This window comes from Fusarium pseudograminearum, chromosome 1 (assembly GCF_000303195.2).
Source record: "Fusarium pseudograminearum CS3096 chromosome 1, whole genome shotgun sequence".
Taxonomy (NCBI): domain Eukaryota; kingdom Fungi; phylum Ascomycota; class Sordariomycetes; order Hypocreales; family Nectriaceae; genus Fusarium; species Fusarium pseudograminearum.
The window spans coordinates 4195002-4212641 of NC_031951.1; the positions used below are offsets into that span (position 1 = coordinate 4195002).

General features: G+C 50.0%; 3 protein-coding genes across 3 annotated transcripts, besides 4 other annotated features; 1 reads left to right on the forward strand and 2 right to left on the reverse strand.

Moving 5' to 3' along the window:
- Positions 1-1023: 1023 nt before the first annotated feature.
- Positions 1024-1110: a repeat region.
- Positions 1111-5969: 4859 nt separating this feature from the next.
- Positions 5970-6008: a repeat region.
- A 1869-nt stretch (positions 6009-7877) lies between these two features.
- Positions 7878-7941: a microsatellite.
- Positions 7942-7983: 42 nt separating this feature from the next.
- On the reverse strand, positions 7984-9873 carry FPSE_10954 (uncharacterized protein; the record flags this gene model as incomplete). The annotated part of the gene is made up of 2 exons (XM_009264071.1): positions 7984-9471; positions 9580-9873. 2 exons carry the CDS (start codon positions 9871-9873, stop codon positions 7984-7986), a joined length of 1782 nt encoding a protein of 593 aa, XP_009262346.1.
- A 576-nt stretch (positions 9874-10449) lies between these two features.
- Positions 10450-12474, forward strand: FPSE_10953 (uncharacterized protein; the record flags this gene model as incomplete). Its single annotated transcript, XM_009264070.1, has 1 exon — positions 10450-12474. One exon carries the CDS (start codon positions 10450-10452, stop codon positions 12472-12474), a length of 2025 nt encoding a protein of 674 aa, XP_009262345.1.
- A 1512-nt stretch (positions 12475-13986) lies between these two features.
- Positions 13987-16131, reverse strand: FPSE_10952 (uncharacterized protein; the record flags this gene model as incomplete). Its single annotated transcript, XM_009264069.1, has 1 exon — positions 13987-16131. One exon carries the CDS (start codon positions 16129-16131, stop codon positions 13987-13989), a length of 2145 nt encoding a protein of 714 aa, XP_009262344.1.
- A 1288-nt stretch (positions 16132-17419) lies between these two features.
- Positions 17420-17640: a repeat region.

Consider the following 17640-nt stretch of genomic DNA (forward strand, 5'->3'; position numbering starts at 1 on the left):
CTGGAGACAAGATGGTATAAGAACGGACTGGGCTGGTTGAATCAAGTGTCCAATGAAATATGGTCAACAACTCTGGCGAGATGCAGTTTCGTAAGGAAATAATGGTGAAATGTACGAAGAGTGAGAAGTCGAGGAACATCAAACGAAGCGAGGCTGGAATTGAAGGATGGCTGGAGCTTAAGTTTATAAGTAACCCGTTGGAATCAAGGGGAGCGAAACACACGCCTGTAGGAGAGGGGGGGAGGGGCGTACAGCACAAGCACAACACAACAGAGAAGAGCATAGCAAAAAAGAAGGGAAAGGAAGGGATGGCATTGGGGTGGGAATCAAGCATGGGATTTTTTGCGCAACCCCATCGATCGATGAGATCGAGAAAAAAGTCGAGTCTGAGTTGAAAGTTACGATGAATAGACGTAACTAAGCTTGGACGAGCCACAGGCATGGATGGATGGGGTCCGTCACCGCTAACGGCAGGTAGTGGTGTGTCATTAAACCTTTTGTTTTTTTTCTCCCTCTCCTCTTTCCCACTCTCACTCACAGTCTTGTCTCCGTTTTCTTCTGTTTGCTCCTCCTCTTGTTACAGTACGCACAGAGAGAGGAGGGGGGTGTGATTAGCGCACCGTGTCTTCCAACAAAACCCTGGCCTGGCATGGGAAACTCTCCAAAAAGGCACCTGCCCTGAGAGTCATCAGCAAGCTCCCGCTCCCCCTCATCTATTTGTTCCTGTCCAGTGCCCACTCACTGCCCGCCTATGTAGCCAAGGCAAGGTTTGGCCGACAGGCAGGTAGCCCGGTGCGAGCGACCGCTGAGACGGTTTTGGTTGGAGCTGCTCCTGTACCTTCAGCAGTGTGGAGGCCTTGGGCGGGCGGTATTTAGGCCATCAGCAAGGCAAGGAGAAGAAAAATTACGTCTCTGTTCTGCATTGAGTTATCGTATGGTATCTGACCCAGAAAGTTGAAGCTTCATTATAATACGGATACCACGGAAAAGCATAGGAGACATGTTCTCAAACTCTGGGCTGGATTTTCTTTTCTTTTGATTATTTCCTGATCTGATTCTTATCTTCTTTCTCCTTTTCCTTTTCCATTTCCATTTCTTATTGCTTCTTTTTCATAGCTCATGTCCCAGAGAGAAAACAGCACGCTTGGTGCGACATTTGACACGGCATGGTGTGGAGTCATTTGCCAGGGACGAGGGCTCTCTTCCAGCTGTAACTGACAGGGGTGCCTAGGCTCTCTCTATTTCTCTCTTTTGGAACTCCTGCCAGGGTTGAGGATTGATGGAGTAACCACCAAACAGGGTCAGCGTTCAAAGAAGGAGCCACTGGGGCATAAGCCCGAGGGCTTGATTTTGACCTTTACTTAGCGCAAGCCACCGCTAGTGCTGGGAACGCCTTCCCCTAAATGGCACTCGCTCAAGGAAATTGGACGGGCGACTGGCTGCCTACTTCACCTCAACCTTTGGGCCTGTGATGTCGATCGCTCGCTAACGTCCGGGCTACAGATAATACAGTAGCTATTCTTGAACCTCACCTACCCTGCTCTACTTTGTTTTGCTCCGTTTTACTTCAGGTCGCCCGTATTGAACGTCCTTGCTACGTTGGGGGGGACATCAGACCCTCCTGATGTGACCATCACACAATGCCTCGCTACAGTACGGATACTGTACTTACCATCTCCACTACAACAAAAACTAACTTTCCCAATTTTGAGATTCATCTCAGGACCGTATCCAAATGGTTTTTGGACTCTAACAAGAGACACTCTCTCAACTGCATCGAGGCTGCCGCGGCGCAACGCTTTATCGTTACGACACTTGCCCGCCTGCAATTAGCATCGTTGACTCTAGGTAGGCATGTTGCCTGGCTGCCCAGCTGATGAGGTGCTTCAGGCTACTGCACCTATCCCGCGGAACGGCGCTCCGGACCTCTGGACCCTGATTTCCAACTGTGATCTCGATCCCAAGTTGTGAGGCGTCACCATGACGGATAACCGGATCAGTTGAGCTAGGTGGGTAGTGGCTGGAACAAAGTACCTACCTCTGTGTCCAGCTTGGCTGTGGCTTACCTGGGACCCCGAAACACTGTACCGACAGATTTACAGTGCCTTTTAAATCGCACCACCATAGTGACGTCAACACCACAACAGCCAAACGTTAGTTGAAGGTCCAGGCTGTCGAAGATTTCAAGCTGTTGCAATACTGGTACTGTCTAGACTAGACAGTCAGACAGTCCAGGTAATCTCCTGGCATGAACAACCGTACTACACATGCACTCAGGCACATAGGTACTACCCCTCTTTGTATGTACCTATGTATCTTGAATGAAGCCACAACGGCTACACCAAAGGCAGGCAAGCAAGCAAGTATTATAGTACGACAGAAAAAAGGTCTATTTCATAGCTCATGCAGGGCCCAATCCTGTTGTTTCCAGGATGATGTCTGCACCGGTATTGGTCGGACCCTGTAAATCCTCTTTGTGTCCCCAGGGTTTCTCCATGCTCATGCTCAACGCCAGAGGATGATCAACAAGTAAGAGAAGAACGATCATCAACAAGATCCGGGAGCATGGGAATGGTCTGGCTACCTAACTACATACCTACCTGGGCGTTCATTGAGCGTCTTTGGAGAGGTGGTAAAAAGATTTTTCCCCCCGCTCTTGGCTCAAGCTCGCTTACTCTCAATCACCAATACCATCGATGGCTGGTGAGCCTCTGCTGGCTGCCAATGCAACACACGAGAGGGGCTGACCATATATTGAGCAAAGAGCGCCGTCATTGTGACAAGACAGTTTTGTTGAGGCCAAAGTGCAACCCCTCCCGAGCAACGTCAATAAAGCTTCATGGTCACAACAGAAACAACAATACAATGTGCCTTACTAGCCACACTGCCACACTGACTAGCTCTGGGGAACGTGCCCCCATGGTAATCCCCAAGGGTTGTCGCTGGTTGCGGGCTCCGAATGGAGCAGACCATCGGTGAGTGGGTTTCCCACGAGCACCCCTAAAAAGCTGGGCTTTACGGATACTTTCGACTGCATCGCAAGCGGGCAGATGTGGAGGGGCGGGGAACGGACAATCATCCCCTTGGCGCTAACGCTCCCAGGGTCGCCCCAAGGGTCCCCATCAAGACTGGGAGGAGAGAAAACTCTGTCAGCCAATAATCGGGAAAGATCGATAAAATGGCGATCAAGGGAGTTGATGTATGGCTTTCCTACGGAGACAGGGTAAATGCCAACATTTGGCGCTGTTTACGGCCTTCACCAGTTGCAATACGGTCAGAGTCAAGTTGGTCAGTTCATAGTCATGATCAGTTTTGCCAGCTCTTTGCAAACAATTATCTATCAGAGGAAGAAAAGAAAAACATCGTATTCTACAGAGTTTGTGAAATTGGTGGTGTCCATACGGATATACATGCTGATTTAGCAGCATCAGAGTTGCGTTTTTGGACATTACAAGCCGTTTCGAGATTGGTATTCAACCAATCGTGAGCTTGCGGATGCCCTCCGAATACCCACCTGGCAACTCTATCTTATGCACCGTTTTGATTTTCTACAGGGCTCTGTTGCAGTGCTTGCGGTTTGTTGTTTGCTTTCCATGGGCGTGGAACAGGAGCCTAAGCCCCGGTTCTAAGGGTGTCTCATGAGACTGGAGTGTTGAAGACTTGACGAGTTGAATTTTCATCAGTTCAGGTGGTGGTTTTCCCCCATCTCGGCATAATGGCCATGTTGGAGGGCGCCAGTATCGCCCAACCGTACCGCACTAAAACGACACTTGCTGATAACCTGATGAATGAGGAGGCTTCGCATATCTCCCGTTTAAGTTGACTGGTCCATTCAGACTGATCGACCCTGGCCTAACATAAGCGCAAGCACACTGGACCTTGCCTCGCCTTGTCTGGTTGCACCCCTCTTACGTCGCAGAATTGACTTTTATTTTGCATCAACCTTTACCAGGGTTGCTTACGTCGAAGGACGATGTTTACAGATCTTTGTCCAATACAATCTTAGTGTTTATCCAAATCCATTAACCAACCTCGATGTACAAAGAAATCTTGACAGCCCTCCGGCGGTTTTGCTCCGGATTGTCAACCAAGATCCATCGAGTTCTTGGAACCCTGAACTTGGAACGATCAGGGTCCCTCCACCGTGAGATACATACCATCCGGAGACGACTCTCTTCTTCCCTGAAGAATGCTTTGCATGCATATCATGGCACTTACGTCGTTGACCGTTGACGTCACCAACTCTCCAACATGGCTGAGCGCCACTGTCTGTGCTCAGACATACCCAAAACTGTCTTGTCTCGGTTGACGAGGCTTGGAGAGCATCGGAAGATCAGAAGAGCACTGGAAATCCCATCGCAGCCATGAATCAATTTCACGACTCTATTCACAGGTCGGCCGCTATCCAATCCCATCCGGTACCTTGTGCCGGGTCAAGTACCTTGTCTGTATGCAACAAGCACTACAGACTTATGTACAAGCCTCAGTCAATAATATGTCCCGGTTAATATTAAGCTATGAATTGTTTCCAGGGTAGCAGGGCTTCCATCTCCTTCTGATGACGCAATTGTCCAGATCAAATCAAGATATCTTGATACAGTACCCATACTGGGGAGCATAGACACTGGAGTTGACCCATGATCGCTTCCCATGTAAGGGAATCTGTTGATGTCTAAGCAACCAAATTAGGTAGGCATCGAGATGACTGGCCTACTGGCTTCATACATACTCAAGGGTGGGGGAGACGGAAACAATCGCTGGCTCCGTTGAGCGTTGAGCATTGAGCATTACCTTGAATGCGCTGTTTCATTCCAAGATGGAGAATCAATCAGACCTTTCTGCAGCACGACCGCAGCAAGATTTTGAGATCTAGTCTAATCGTTGGCGCCTGTGCCGTAGTCGGGTTGATAGAGATCGAAGGGCTTCCAGAAAACAACACAGGCGTTCAGTGAACGCAGGGGGGATGGGACTGAACAGTGCTGTGCGCAGATGACCGAAAGTCAAGGTGTATCAGCCAAGCTTGGTTGCTGAATGAATGTCAGCCAGGGTTCTGTTTCCCTGGTCAGCGGGGGCATGGTGAATGGCGGCAGTGGCAGCGCATCGGCTCTTACTGAGTGCGATCGAAGCATCGAAGAGGATCGAGTCAACGACACTCAGTTGGGATCTTGGGACAGGAGGGGAATCGGACCCTTTTGGGGCTCTCGGTGCTGCCCTGTGTGGAGTACGCTTGGTGTCGGATGCCCTGGCAGGGCAGCCTCATCAGTCCCGTCCGCGTGGCTCCTGAGGGTCCCGCCGCCTCAGTGACCGAGGGGCTTTGAGACAGCATTTCAAGGGTATTGGGGCTTCGAGGGGGCGTGAAGGCATGGCACCGGAGAAGAGGGCCCGGAGAGAACAAGGGGCTCGTCTAAATCCAGAGGACCCCGGCGATCATCCTCTCACCACTCAGCATGTCTACAGTGTCCACAAAGCACACATGGCAGGCAGGGGGGGGGCCAAACCTAGGTTGGCCCCAGGACAGGATGACTGGTGGAGAGAAGGGGAATTTAGGGGACCTCGCCTGTGACGCCGCTGAACCATGATGTGATGCCTTGTCCTTTCTCGCTTGTTTGGGCCCTTCTGCTCGGGACGTTCAGCATTCTCGGACCAATAACAGCACTAGCCTGAGAGTATTCTTGGTTCTTGGAGGATAGATTGTCAGGCACAAGCGGCTACCAGCCGTACGCCAAACCAGTCGACCGGAGCCAGGCGGCGAGCCAGCAACCAGTGGGAGCCAGTCCGGGCACAACAAGGGTCTGCTTAGTTGCTGGCAATTTCGTCAATTCTTGGAGCATTGCCGACACTGCTCGGGGGCCCTGTTGTTCTTTGATGTTCTCACGTTCTCCGGGGTCATGCAAGTGCATACCAGGGCAGGTTATCACCGCCTTTCTGTAATAACCTCCATCTTCGATCCGCTGCGCCGCGCGCCGGGCTTTTTTTTTTTTTAAAAAAAAAAATTTAAAAAAATTTATGCCCAGCGACTGCCGGGGCATTAGCATTAGGCAATCTGACGTTGGGTTGTTCTATACATATGTTATATGTTACCTTTTGTTTCTCTACTCTGGTGTTGTTCTCTGTATGCATTTGCAACATTGTACTGGTGGTGCCAGCAAGCGATGGTTCCTGTTGTATAATGGCCCGCCATACTCTCAATGTCCCTCGACGCTGATCGCCAGAAGCACTGCGAGAAAGGCGCTACATCTTTATCATGTTCGCAATTCTGTATCAGGGAGTGTTCCATCTGTTGTTTTGTCTATTGTTTCTACCTGCTGTGCTACTATGTTTTGTTCCTTGCTTACTATGGATACATGGGGCTAGCTCACGGCCGCAGAAGAGCCCTTGCTCAGTGTTGGATACGCGGGGTCATATTACCACGCCATGATGATAGCTTCCTCTGCCAGTGGGAAACTCCTGTTCACGATGCAACATCTGCGGACGGTTATCCTTTTACTAGCCAAAACCTAATCTATAGCTTCGCAGTGCTAGTCTGCTTCAGTATATTACTCGTGAAGCACGAGGTTATCTAGGTTTTCTCTGCCATGCCCATCTCTCAAAAAGTTGATGATCTTGCTACAGGACATATGAGCCTTATTGGTCAGATCGCGACATCGTCCATAGTCAGTTGGCGAGTGAAATCAGGGTTAATGTTTAACAAGGGGTGAGTTGTTGATTGGAGTAGTCGTTTAATTGATGCTGCCAACTTTTTTTTGTTCCAGTAGATAGCGACACATTGTACTATGTATCTGGCAGTGTATTCAGATACATACATATACATACAGCAAGCTTACAAGTTGCACGCGGTTACAAGACGGCATTCTCACATCTCGATACCCTGAAACAAGTGTTTCTGGCGGTGTAAAGGGTCTCTACCCTTGTCGGAACAACAGCAGGGTTCCCGTACGGGCTGGGCTTGACGACAATCAGGAATGTGCTCTTTTCTCCCACTGGGCACTCACACAACAACAGGCTGGAGTTGTAGATATGACTGTTACCCTGTAATTGTAACACAACACAGCGAACCTGCCAAGGCAGGCGACTGACTGCCTAACCATATGCTTACATTGCAACCGCAACACGGATATCTTAACGTCTCGGAACCTAGGAATGTATCCCTAGTGCGACTGGAAACAAAGGGCCTCTCGTGATGTGGCAGGGCATAAGAATCCTTTGGAAAATGAAGAAAAAAAGGGACCAATATGCTGCAACCATGTTTTCGTTTGACAGGTCACGCTGGTGGTAGACGATGATCACTGTCGATCGATCGAGATTGGTGATTTATATTCACTCTCAGTCAGCCTGGTTTGGGCTAACCTAACCGCCCTCTGCTGCTACCTCAGCCCGTTTGCCTGTCCACTTACTGAACAGAGCCAGGTATCAACCCGGCAACTATGACTTGGGTGTGCGAAACTTACATCAAGCCTGTTTTTTTCTTTCCTTTTAGTATTATTACCACTTTGGGCACAGCACAGGTCTCGAGACAATCAGTCAACGCATTTTAAGAGCTACCATCGAATTTGAGCTACTCAAGTACGACTAATTTACTTTTCCATCTTTCCCCGCTGTTGGTATTTCGCAGCTCCTCTCCCTGAAACGCCTTGTTCGCCGGACGCCCGCCTTGGGACAATTGATAATTCTTTCTTTTCTGTGGTGCTGTTGCTCGGTGTAGCTTTAGCTATGGATAGCGTCGCATTGTGATACGTGCAAGCTGGGTGCGGCACCAGCTCCGCGAATTGCAAGCTGATGCGATACATACATCATCGGCGATGATCGCGATGATGCAAATGTCATATTCCTCATGCTATTCAGGCACTTTCCCATGACGACCCACCCGCCATGTTTCCACAGTACAATACTGTCACATGCCGCGCTGTACCGTACTGTACTGTGGTGCACCGTATCGCACCGCTGTCTCTGAATAATAATGATGATGATGATGTTCTGTTTTGATCATTTCGATGCTGAGGAACTTGTTTTGGTCGATCCTGTATCGACACGCTTGGCTGTCGGAAGCTCTGGTACCTTGAAACCATTACCGCTCGATGACCCTCCAACCTGAGTGAAGGTGCCGCCTTTGAACCACCTGTCCTCCTCAGCTTTGCGCTTCTTGCTAAGCGCAGCCTGCGTCTTGGGATCAACGAGTTCCAGACCCTGCACAGCGGTAAATGCCAGAGATGACGATGTACCAGTTCCTGATCCAACCGTGCTGCCGACTCCAGTCGCCCGCAGCCCGCGACCCCGTAGATCAATGTTGGATGCTTGGCCAAAACCACCTATAGACGAGGCAGCACCACCAACAGTGCTGTTTCCGCCCCAGCCCTTGTTTTTGGCACTGACCTTTGCTCGGGTACGCTGGTCGATCTGAGTACCGCGGATACGACCATCGTTGGACTGTCCGATCATGCCCATACCAACGGTCCCCTCGCCAAGACCATAACCGACTTCCTTCTCCTCCTTGCCAAAAGCCAAGCGGTTCTGTTGTTTGCGAAGGTCCGTCATGGCGAGCGCCTCCTTTGCCTTGCGGGCACGTCGTCCACCTCGCTTGCGGGCCGGCTTGTCGTCTGGGACTGGAAGCGCACGCTGACCCTTGTTGGGTGGTGGCTCTGTCAACTTCTCGAGGCGCTCGAGACATGCTGATTTAAGCTCCTCTCCTGTAGACCCGTCCGGGCTTGAATGTATACGATCGACCCGGGCAGCCAAGACTAGTTTAGCTGACACAACTCTCAGGGCCTGCTTTTTCAGGTCACTTGGAATGGCCCGAATAATTTCCGAATTGTAGAGGTAACCCTGTTGTCGAACGCCGATATTTGTAGCCACTCCAGAGTGCTTCTTCTTGGAGCCCCAACTGGCAATGTTACAAGCAGGCGTCTTTGAGAGACCTGTGAGCCCGCCTGCTGCGTTGAGGAGCTGGGCAGCTGTAAGGGAACCGATGAGAGCGGTCAAATTAGGCGCAAAGATGTTCATGCGCGACTGGACGTATTCTGCTAACGTCTGCTTGGCGTTGTTGAGAGATATGGTCATCTCACACGCTTTGTAGACGCGCTGAAGCTCCTCTGGGGTCATTTCATGACCTTTGGACGTCGTGGCCTCGACCGTCACAATCATGAGTGAGGGTCCATCCAGGACAGACTTGAGGGTTATTCCCAGAGGGTTGTCGGTTGAAGTCTGCAAAGCTTTGATGCTCTCCGAATCCAAAGGCCCATTTCCTATGATGGCGACGACCTTGGCATATTCGAGTGGTGTCGTGACTAGTCGTTCGAGTTCGGGGAATCGTGTCGAGTAGTGATCACGGATGAACTTATGGACGAGAGCGACCTCTCCATCGATCTGGGTCGACAAGCTGTTGGACTGTGTCAGGAGATGGTATTCGGGGTGGTCTTCGATATTTCCGAGGTTTGTGTTTTGCGTCGCGGCTTGCGATCGAAAATGTGCGATTTTCTGTAACGTTCGAGGCAATACGTCAGGACTGTTTCCAAAATAACTGATGTAAACGAATCGTTCATCAAGATGCGACCGTCTAAAAGACTAGGGGATGTCGGTACTAACCTCAAGAACTGGTTCCAGCGTCTGCATCAGACTGGCCACGCTTCGAACGTCTTTGACTCCCCCGAGCTGCATCTTCTCGACCTTGACCTTTGCCGCCTCGGAATCGTCTCTGTCCAAATCGGCGTCGGAATCATCGTCATTCTTTGCTTCAGTATCTCCGTCTAGTTCCATGGCATCGCGATCGCGGTCGCCAGTCGCTTCTTGGTCCTTGATGAGGCCATCGTTGTTCTCTTCTTCGGCTTCATCTCCCGAGCCTCCAAAATCGTTAAGCAGATCATCTGCGTCGGTCGACATGATGGCGGCGCGTTGCAAAATGATGACGTGGATAGGTGAGAGTGATTGTCGCGAAGGAAGTAGTAATAAATCAAGCTAAGCTAAATATTTGCCTTGGCCTCGGGGTCCGGAAAAACACGACCTAAACTTAGTACCTAAAGTTAGTGGTCAGTACAGTTACTCTCTCTGTACCTACCTAGGTATGTTTCCGGGCAGTCTTCCTAGCTTGGCCAGTAACAAATAAAGAAATATATAATTTTGTGACAACAAGTTCTCATTTTATTGATTCATCACCTTCATTTCATTTTCTTCTACTTCTACTTGACGAAAGATGCCCAAGTCTTCTTTAGACCTCCCAACTTTATCAATCAACCCCTGGCCAATTCGCTCCACATCGCTGTGGCTGCATCCAGCATCAATCCACCTCTCATTGGCTAGCACACCTGAATTTTTGAGCCTTGCTTGTCGCGTCGCTGTTGACCTGGAATTTTATCCATCCTGGCAATTCATCCATCTTTCATTTTCACCCACCTTTGCTCCGCATCGACGGCGTTGATCGTATCAGGAATATTGATCGATAAACGCGAATAGCGCAAGATGGAGTCATCTAGGGGACCCCCGAGGGTCAAGAACAAGGCCGCCGCGCCTGTTCAAATCAGTGCCGAGCAGCTGCTTCGAGAAGCTGTCGACCGACAAGAAGTTGGAGTTCAGGCGCCTACCCAACGCTTCGCTGATCTGGAGGAGCTCCACGAGTATCAGGGAAGAAAGAGGAAGGAATTCGAGGATTACGTTCGACGCAACCGATTAAATTTAAACAACTGGATGCGATATGCGCAATGGGAGCTCGAGCAGAAGGAGTTCAAGCGCGCCGAGTCCGTTTTCGAGCGCGCTCTCGATGCCCACCCCAACAACGTTCAACTATGGGTTCGCTATATCGAGTCGGAGATGAAATCGAGGAATATCAACCATGCGCGAAACCTGCTGGATAGAGCCGTCTCGAGATTGCCACGAGTCGACAAGATCTGGTACAAATATGTCTACATGGAGGAGATGCTGGGCAACATCCCCGGAACCCGTCAAGTCTTTGATCGGTGGATGCAATGGCACCCGGACGAGGCTGCATGGAGCTCTTATATCAAGTTGGAGAAGCGATACGGCGAATTCGAACGGGCACGAGAGATCTTTCGAACCTTTACCCAGCTTCACCCCGAGTCCCGGAACTGGATCAAATGGGCCAAGTTTGAGGAGGAATACGGCACAAGCGACTCGGTGCGGGAAGTATTTGGAGATGCAGTTGAGGCATTGGGCGATGACTTCGTCGACGAAAAATTGTTCATTGCCTACGCACGCTATGAGGCCAAGCTGAAAGAGTATGAGCGTGCTCGAGCTATATACAAATACGCTTTGGATCGCTTGCCACGATCCAAGTCTATGATTCTCCACAAGGCATACACAACGTTTGAGAAGCAGTTTGGTGACAAGGATGGGGTGGAGGATGTCGTATTATCCAAGAGAAGGGTGTATTATGAAGAGCTCATCAAGGAAAACCCTAAGAACTACGATGCTTGGTTCGACTATGCAAAACTCGAGGAAACCTCCCAAGACTCTGACCGAATCCGAGACATATACGAGAGAGCAGTGGCTCAGGTTCCACCAACACAGGAGAAGCGACATTGGCGACGATACATCTACCTGTGGATCTTTTACGCGATATGGGAAGAGATGGAAGGGCAGGATGTTGAGCGGACACGGCAGATTTACAACACATGCCTGGGTCTTATTCCACACAAGCGGTTCACATTTGCTAAAATCTGGCTCATGGCGGCGCAATTTGAGATCCGGCAGGGTGAGCTTACTGCAGCACGAAAGCTCCTCGGACGCGCCATCGGCATGTGTCCAAAAGACAAGATTTTCAACGGTTACGTTGATTTAGAGCGCAAGCTGTTTGAGTTTGTGCGATGCCGTACTCTCTACGAGAAGCACATCGAATTCAACCCAGCCAACTGCCAGACATGGATCAAATTCGCGGAGCTGGAGCGTGGATTGGACGACCTGGAACGCACGCGCGCCATCTTTGAGCTTGCCGTTCAGCAACAACAACTTGATATGCCTGAACTACTGTGGAAGGCATACATCGACTTCGAGGAGGAGGAAGGCGAGTACGAACGCACACGTGCTCTTTACGAGCGCCTGCTCGAGAAGACGGACCATGTCAAGGTCTGGATCAGCTACGCACATTTCGAAATCAACATTCCCGAAGACGACGAGGAAGAAGGCGACGAGGAGCAGCCCGCCAGCGAAGAGGCCAAGGCAAGGGCACGCAAGGTATTCAAACGAGCGCACAAGAGTATGCGAGACCGGGATCTCAAGGAAGAATGTGTATCACTTCTCAACGCCTGGTTGTCGTTCGAGCGCACGCACGGGTCTGTGGAGGACTTGGAGGCGGTTCAGAAACAGATGCCACGCAAGACCAAGAGACGGAGAAAGCTCGACGACGACTCGTGGGAGGAGTACATCGACTACGTCTTCCCTGCTGACGACAAACAAGCAGCCAACCTCTCCAACCTCTTATCTATGGCGCAGAGCTGGAAACAACAGTCAGGTGGAGGGCTCGGCGCATGAGGACAAGCACAAGCATATTGCAGGCAAGCAACTCTTGGTGCCAATACACAAATACTACTCTCATACGGCTACATCTTGATATAATAATAGTACCATCCTACTCGGATCGCGCGCATTTCACCCTGTCATAATTGGCTGTTGTACGTCTGACCAAGTTTCCCCGTAATGTTTGGTGCTGTAGCCCAAGAATGAATGATCCACTGCAGGACAAAAGCAGCATCCCTCTAGTCTCTTCTGTTGAAGCAGGTTGCACAACAAAATATCTCGTGATTGATACACCAGCTGACGTCATAGTACGATGACGTCTTGGCAGAAAATTAGCTCTGGAACTAGAACCAAGGTCAAGCAACCAAGAGGACAGGAACAGAACAAGGATCTTCATGGCTTTAGAGCTCCTCAGTAGACAATAGATGAGCTTATTTGCTGTCTCACTCTGTTTCAAACTCGAATCATCAGACTACACGCAACGCTCTCTTTTTGCCCAAGAGGTGACAAACCCTTTCTTTGTATAAGCCAAGATTGTTCATTATAGATCATGATTCGTTAAGTTGTCCTAGGATCTGGGTGAGATCTAAGCCCCTAGCTCGTCTTATATCCAGAGCAACATAAACATCATAAATACATAATCGAGGGTAAAAAGAAGAAAATCCCAAATCCATATCCATCATGTCATATCGTCTCGCAGGAGCCTACATCCCCTCGAGGGATACATGGCTCATAGTAGTTCTTTTTTCCCATATATTCCCGATCTCGTCGCACTTTGTCCAATCGCTGAGAATCGATCTGCAACATGAAAAAAAAGCCGTTCTTCCCGGGGCCGGATAGCCGCGTTCCCACCTGTCATCATCGTGCATACAGTGACTTCCCGTCACTTACCTACCGTTTCTTATTGCCCCTCTGGTCTCATCTCGTTGGACCATTATCGTCCTCCCAAGATTTCCTCTGTTCTAGAGGCCTTCTATCCTTCTAGACCCAAATCCGGCACGTCTGCAGTGGAACGTGACCATGCATCTCATCGTTGGACAGGTATGCATACTTGTGCCGGCTTGCCGGGATATGGCTATGGGCCTGCTTCTGCATCTTCAGGATAGGCTGCTTGCCCCATGAGTGGGCATGAGCTTTCACCTAGTTCTGCAGGAATCGAGCCACTGGCTCAATATCGGCGATGGTCTAATGCAATCATCGTCGTTAGTCTTTGTCTTGAATACACATGTGAAACAAATGTGGGCAAGGTTGCGGGGAGAAAGCAAGTGTGCTTCATCTATTTGATGCATCAGGGGAATTTCAGCAGTAAACAACCACACCACACAGCGCCGTAGGTCACATTCACACCGTCTCCTTCTCTTTTCATTTTCCCTGTTTCGTATCTCATTGCCAATTTGTCCGATAGCGCTTCTGTTTGTTGGGCCCAAGATTTTACCATGAGCTAAATAGTCGTTTCGTCATAAGTCATGAATTTATGTGTTGTGGTTGTTGTTTGAGAAAAAGGTGCAGTACAGGTTCAACCAATACTCAATAGGGAGATGGCAACCCGTTGGGATTTCTCCTGTAGGTGTCCATCCCGTACGGTTCCGCAGGGAAGGTATTGCCTCTGTATGGTTTGCCTTGGTAGTCTCGGGGGTCAGAGTATTCATACTCAAGGTCCGAGTCGTACCCATCAACTCTCCGAGACGAAGGAGCCCAGCTGTCGGCTCTTGACCTGCCATCGCCCATCGATTGATGTCTCACCCGGCGTTCCAGTCGTTTTTCATGACGGCGAGCCTTCTCTTGGTTGAATTCCTTGCACTCTTTTGTCAAGTCCTTGGCTTCCTTCATCTCGGATATAGCTCCCTTGATACCCATAGCAGCAATGCCCACGGATGCGGCGTCTTGCATAATCGCTTTGGTCTTGAGCTTCTTGGCATCAACCTCGCTCAGTCGTCCCTCTTTGACAGCTTTGTGTCTGGCATTCCTCTTCTCCATACTAGAATAGACCCCGTGCGCTGCGTGGATAGTGGCTACGGCCGCCAAGCCTGTAGTGATGATTTGCTTACCTCTCATTTTCTTTGCTCGCTTCTCGTCTTCATCAGAATCTCCAATGTCTGATGACGAAGAGGAGTAATCAGAGCGTCCTCCACGTCGCCTCTCTCTGGGCTTCTCTCGATAGGATCGGTCGTCATCGTAATAGTCTCGGTTGCTGCCAGCTCGTCTGTCATCGTGCATGTCATCCGAGTATCGACGGGAGCGACTGCCACCACGCTCGCTGAAGTCATCCTGATCGCGGCGGCGTTGGTATTCATCGGTGGCAGCTGCTCCTGTGCTGGCCCCAATACCAAGTTTGGCCAAGCCATTGCGAGCCTTGTCAACAACGCTGCGGCTTCGGCTGCGCTGGCGGCGACGGTCTGGAGAGGGGCTATAAGAGGCGCTCCTTCCCCTTCCCCTTACGCTGCGGCTCCTGGATCGCGATCTTGAGCGATCCAGAACCTTCTTTGCGCCGAGGGCACCTAGACCAGCGGTTGCAAGAGCAGCTAGGCCGCTGGCCCCGCCGCTTCCGCCTCCTTGGGACTTGGAACGGGCGCGCGAGCGCGAGCGGCTACGGCCAGTCTTGCGATCCTCCTCTATATCGTTTCTTGAACCATTGATCAAGCGGTTACCGACCAAGCCACCGATGACAGCTTCAGCTAGACCTCGCTTTCCTCCCTTGTCATCAGTTGCTGTATCGACAGCAGCGGCACCAGCAGCAGCGGTAAGGATGCGCTTGGTCTTCTCACCCTTCCAACCACCGGGCTCCTTGGCGACACGGAAGGCCTCTGTAGCACCAGCAAGAAGAGAGGCCATGGCAGCCTTTTGGATCTTGTTGGCGCCACCGCTGCCACCAGCATGAGAGCGAGATCGCTCACTCGAGGGACTGCCTCCGCGGCGGCTCCTGTTATCTTCTGAGCCACCGCCGGTAAGACTTTTCACGGCAGCGCCAAGACCAGTAGCTGCAATGGCACTCTCAAGGAAGTTTTTGTGGCCCTTCTTCTCTCTGGGGCTTTCATCTTCGTCTGAGTAATAATCGCTGTAGTAGCCATCACGGCCTCGTTGGAGGATCATGTTGGCCTTCTGATCCTTCTTGGCCTGCTGCTTGTCGTAAAACTGAGCGCCCTGATAGGCGGCTAGAGCGCCAACACCAGCTAGGGCTGCGGTAGAGAGGGGATTGCGTTGGATTTCAGTGCGCTCCTCTTTGGCTTCACGGCGATCATACAACTCCTTACCGCCAGCAAGAAGGGCGGCGCCGGCGACGGCTGCAATGATCTTCTCGTTCTTGGACATTCCCTTAGACTTGGGCTTGCGATCCTCATCCTCGTAGTAGGGGCTAGAGTGCCCTCCCCGGTGAGAACGGCGGTCATATTCACGATCGCGAGGGTCGTATCCCCGACGATATTCGTATTCTTCTTCGTAGTAGTTTGGTCCGGCGGATCGAGCACGACGAATATCGCGGGTGCCAGGTGGGGGAAATTCACGGCGAACCTCTTCTATAGATAGATCGCTGTCTTCACGCCCACGAGGGACGATCTCGCGGTGAGTCTTTGAGGTAAAAGAGTCTCGAGGGTCGAGATAACGGGGATCTTCTCGACGTTCCTCTCGCACATAGCGGCGAGAGTAATCCCGATCGTACGGGTCGTAGTTGGCCATAGAGATGTTGTGTGTAGTTTCCTTTGTTGTCGATATGTTCTTGCAATGGTGCAATGACAAAGTTTCGTTGTATAGTTGATAGTTGTGATGAACAATATTGGGTGTTGTTAATGTAGAGTTGTATGACTATGACGATGAAAGAAAGAAAGAAATCGAAAGAGGATGGATGTGGCGGGAAGAGCAGACAGATCAAGAAAAGCAACTTGCAGAAGAAACCCAGCCACAGGCAAGGGAAGGGAAGGCCCAAGCCCAAGCAAAACAGGGTCCTTTGGTATTGCAACAAGGGGCGGAAGGCATCTAGGACTGGCTAACTGGATGGACGGAACGGGAGCAGTAGAAAGTGGGCTAGGCCGCACCTGCTTTACATTAGCTTGGTGGATGGATGGGCATCAATGGCATACGAAAGGCAGCAATAGAAACAAGCCGCTTCCCTGCTGACTTTTGACGCAACTTTAAGAGCCTTGGAAGCGGCTCTGGTTAGGCTGCGTCACGATAGCTCAGACTTTATTTTCTTTTCATGTTTTACCTAATATGATGATCAGGCTGTCTTGATATCGCCGACTTTTCCTCTCCTTCCATTCTAACATACTACCTACTAACGTTGAGTTGAGGTAGTTACGTATAAGCGGGGCGGGACCAACGACGTAATGGAGAGGGGTTCGTGGGAAGTTGGACGTTGGACGCACAGCGCTGACGCTATTTGACAGGGATCTCGGCCCTGCAAGGCCCATTACAAACTCTTGGGCGTGCTGGGCGCGGCATTCAGCACCCAGCTGGGCACTCGGCACAGCCCAGTTTCGTTTCTTTAAACCTTCGATCGTTTCTCTTTATCAGCAGCTGCGCCACAACTATCCGTCCATTTATTCCATCAACCTCGCTGCGACGACCGGCAACACCGAACATGATGTGATTGATAGAGTCTCTTCTCCGCTCTCTTGCGGTAGTTGACCTTGGCAATTAACTAAGTCATTGGGCACTCCGTGTCGTGTTCTGAATTCAGCTCTGTTCTGTTAATTTGATACGAACTGTCCAGAAGAGTTGAGCTGTTCGATGTTGGTAATACTATCTATAACCAAGTTAATCAGCCCCCATGGTCGAGTCTCTCTCCCCGGATCTCACTCCAAGCAGTAAAGATCATCTTGAAACGAGGCTCACAGGCCGTTACCCGAAGTGATAGGCCACGGTTCGTGCAACCTGGTACAGTTGTGTGCAAAAGTTCTGACCTATTCTAGACCTAACCTTACTTTTACTTTAGATATAATAATAATATAGTATCTTTAATATGCTCTATTAATATATAATTATATCTTAATTACTTTAAGGAAAGAATTATTTTATTTAATATTAAATAAAAATTAAAATAATATATAATTTAAATTATTTTATAAAATATATTATATTTTCTTTAAAAATAACTTTAAATATAATTAAAAGTATTTTAAAGTATTAATATTATTAAAATAAAAGTAATAATAATAAATAGTTAAAATAGCTTATTATATTATTTAA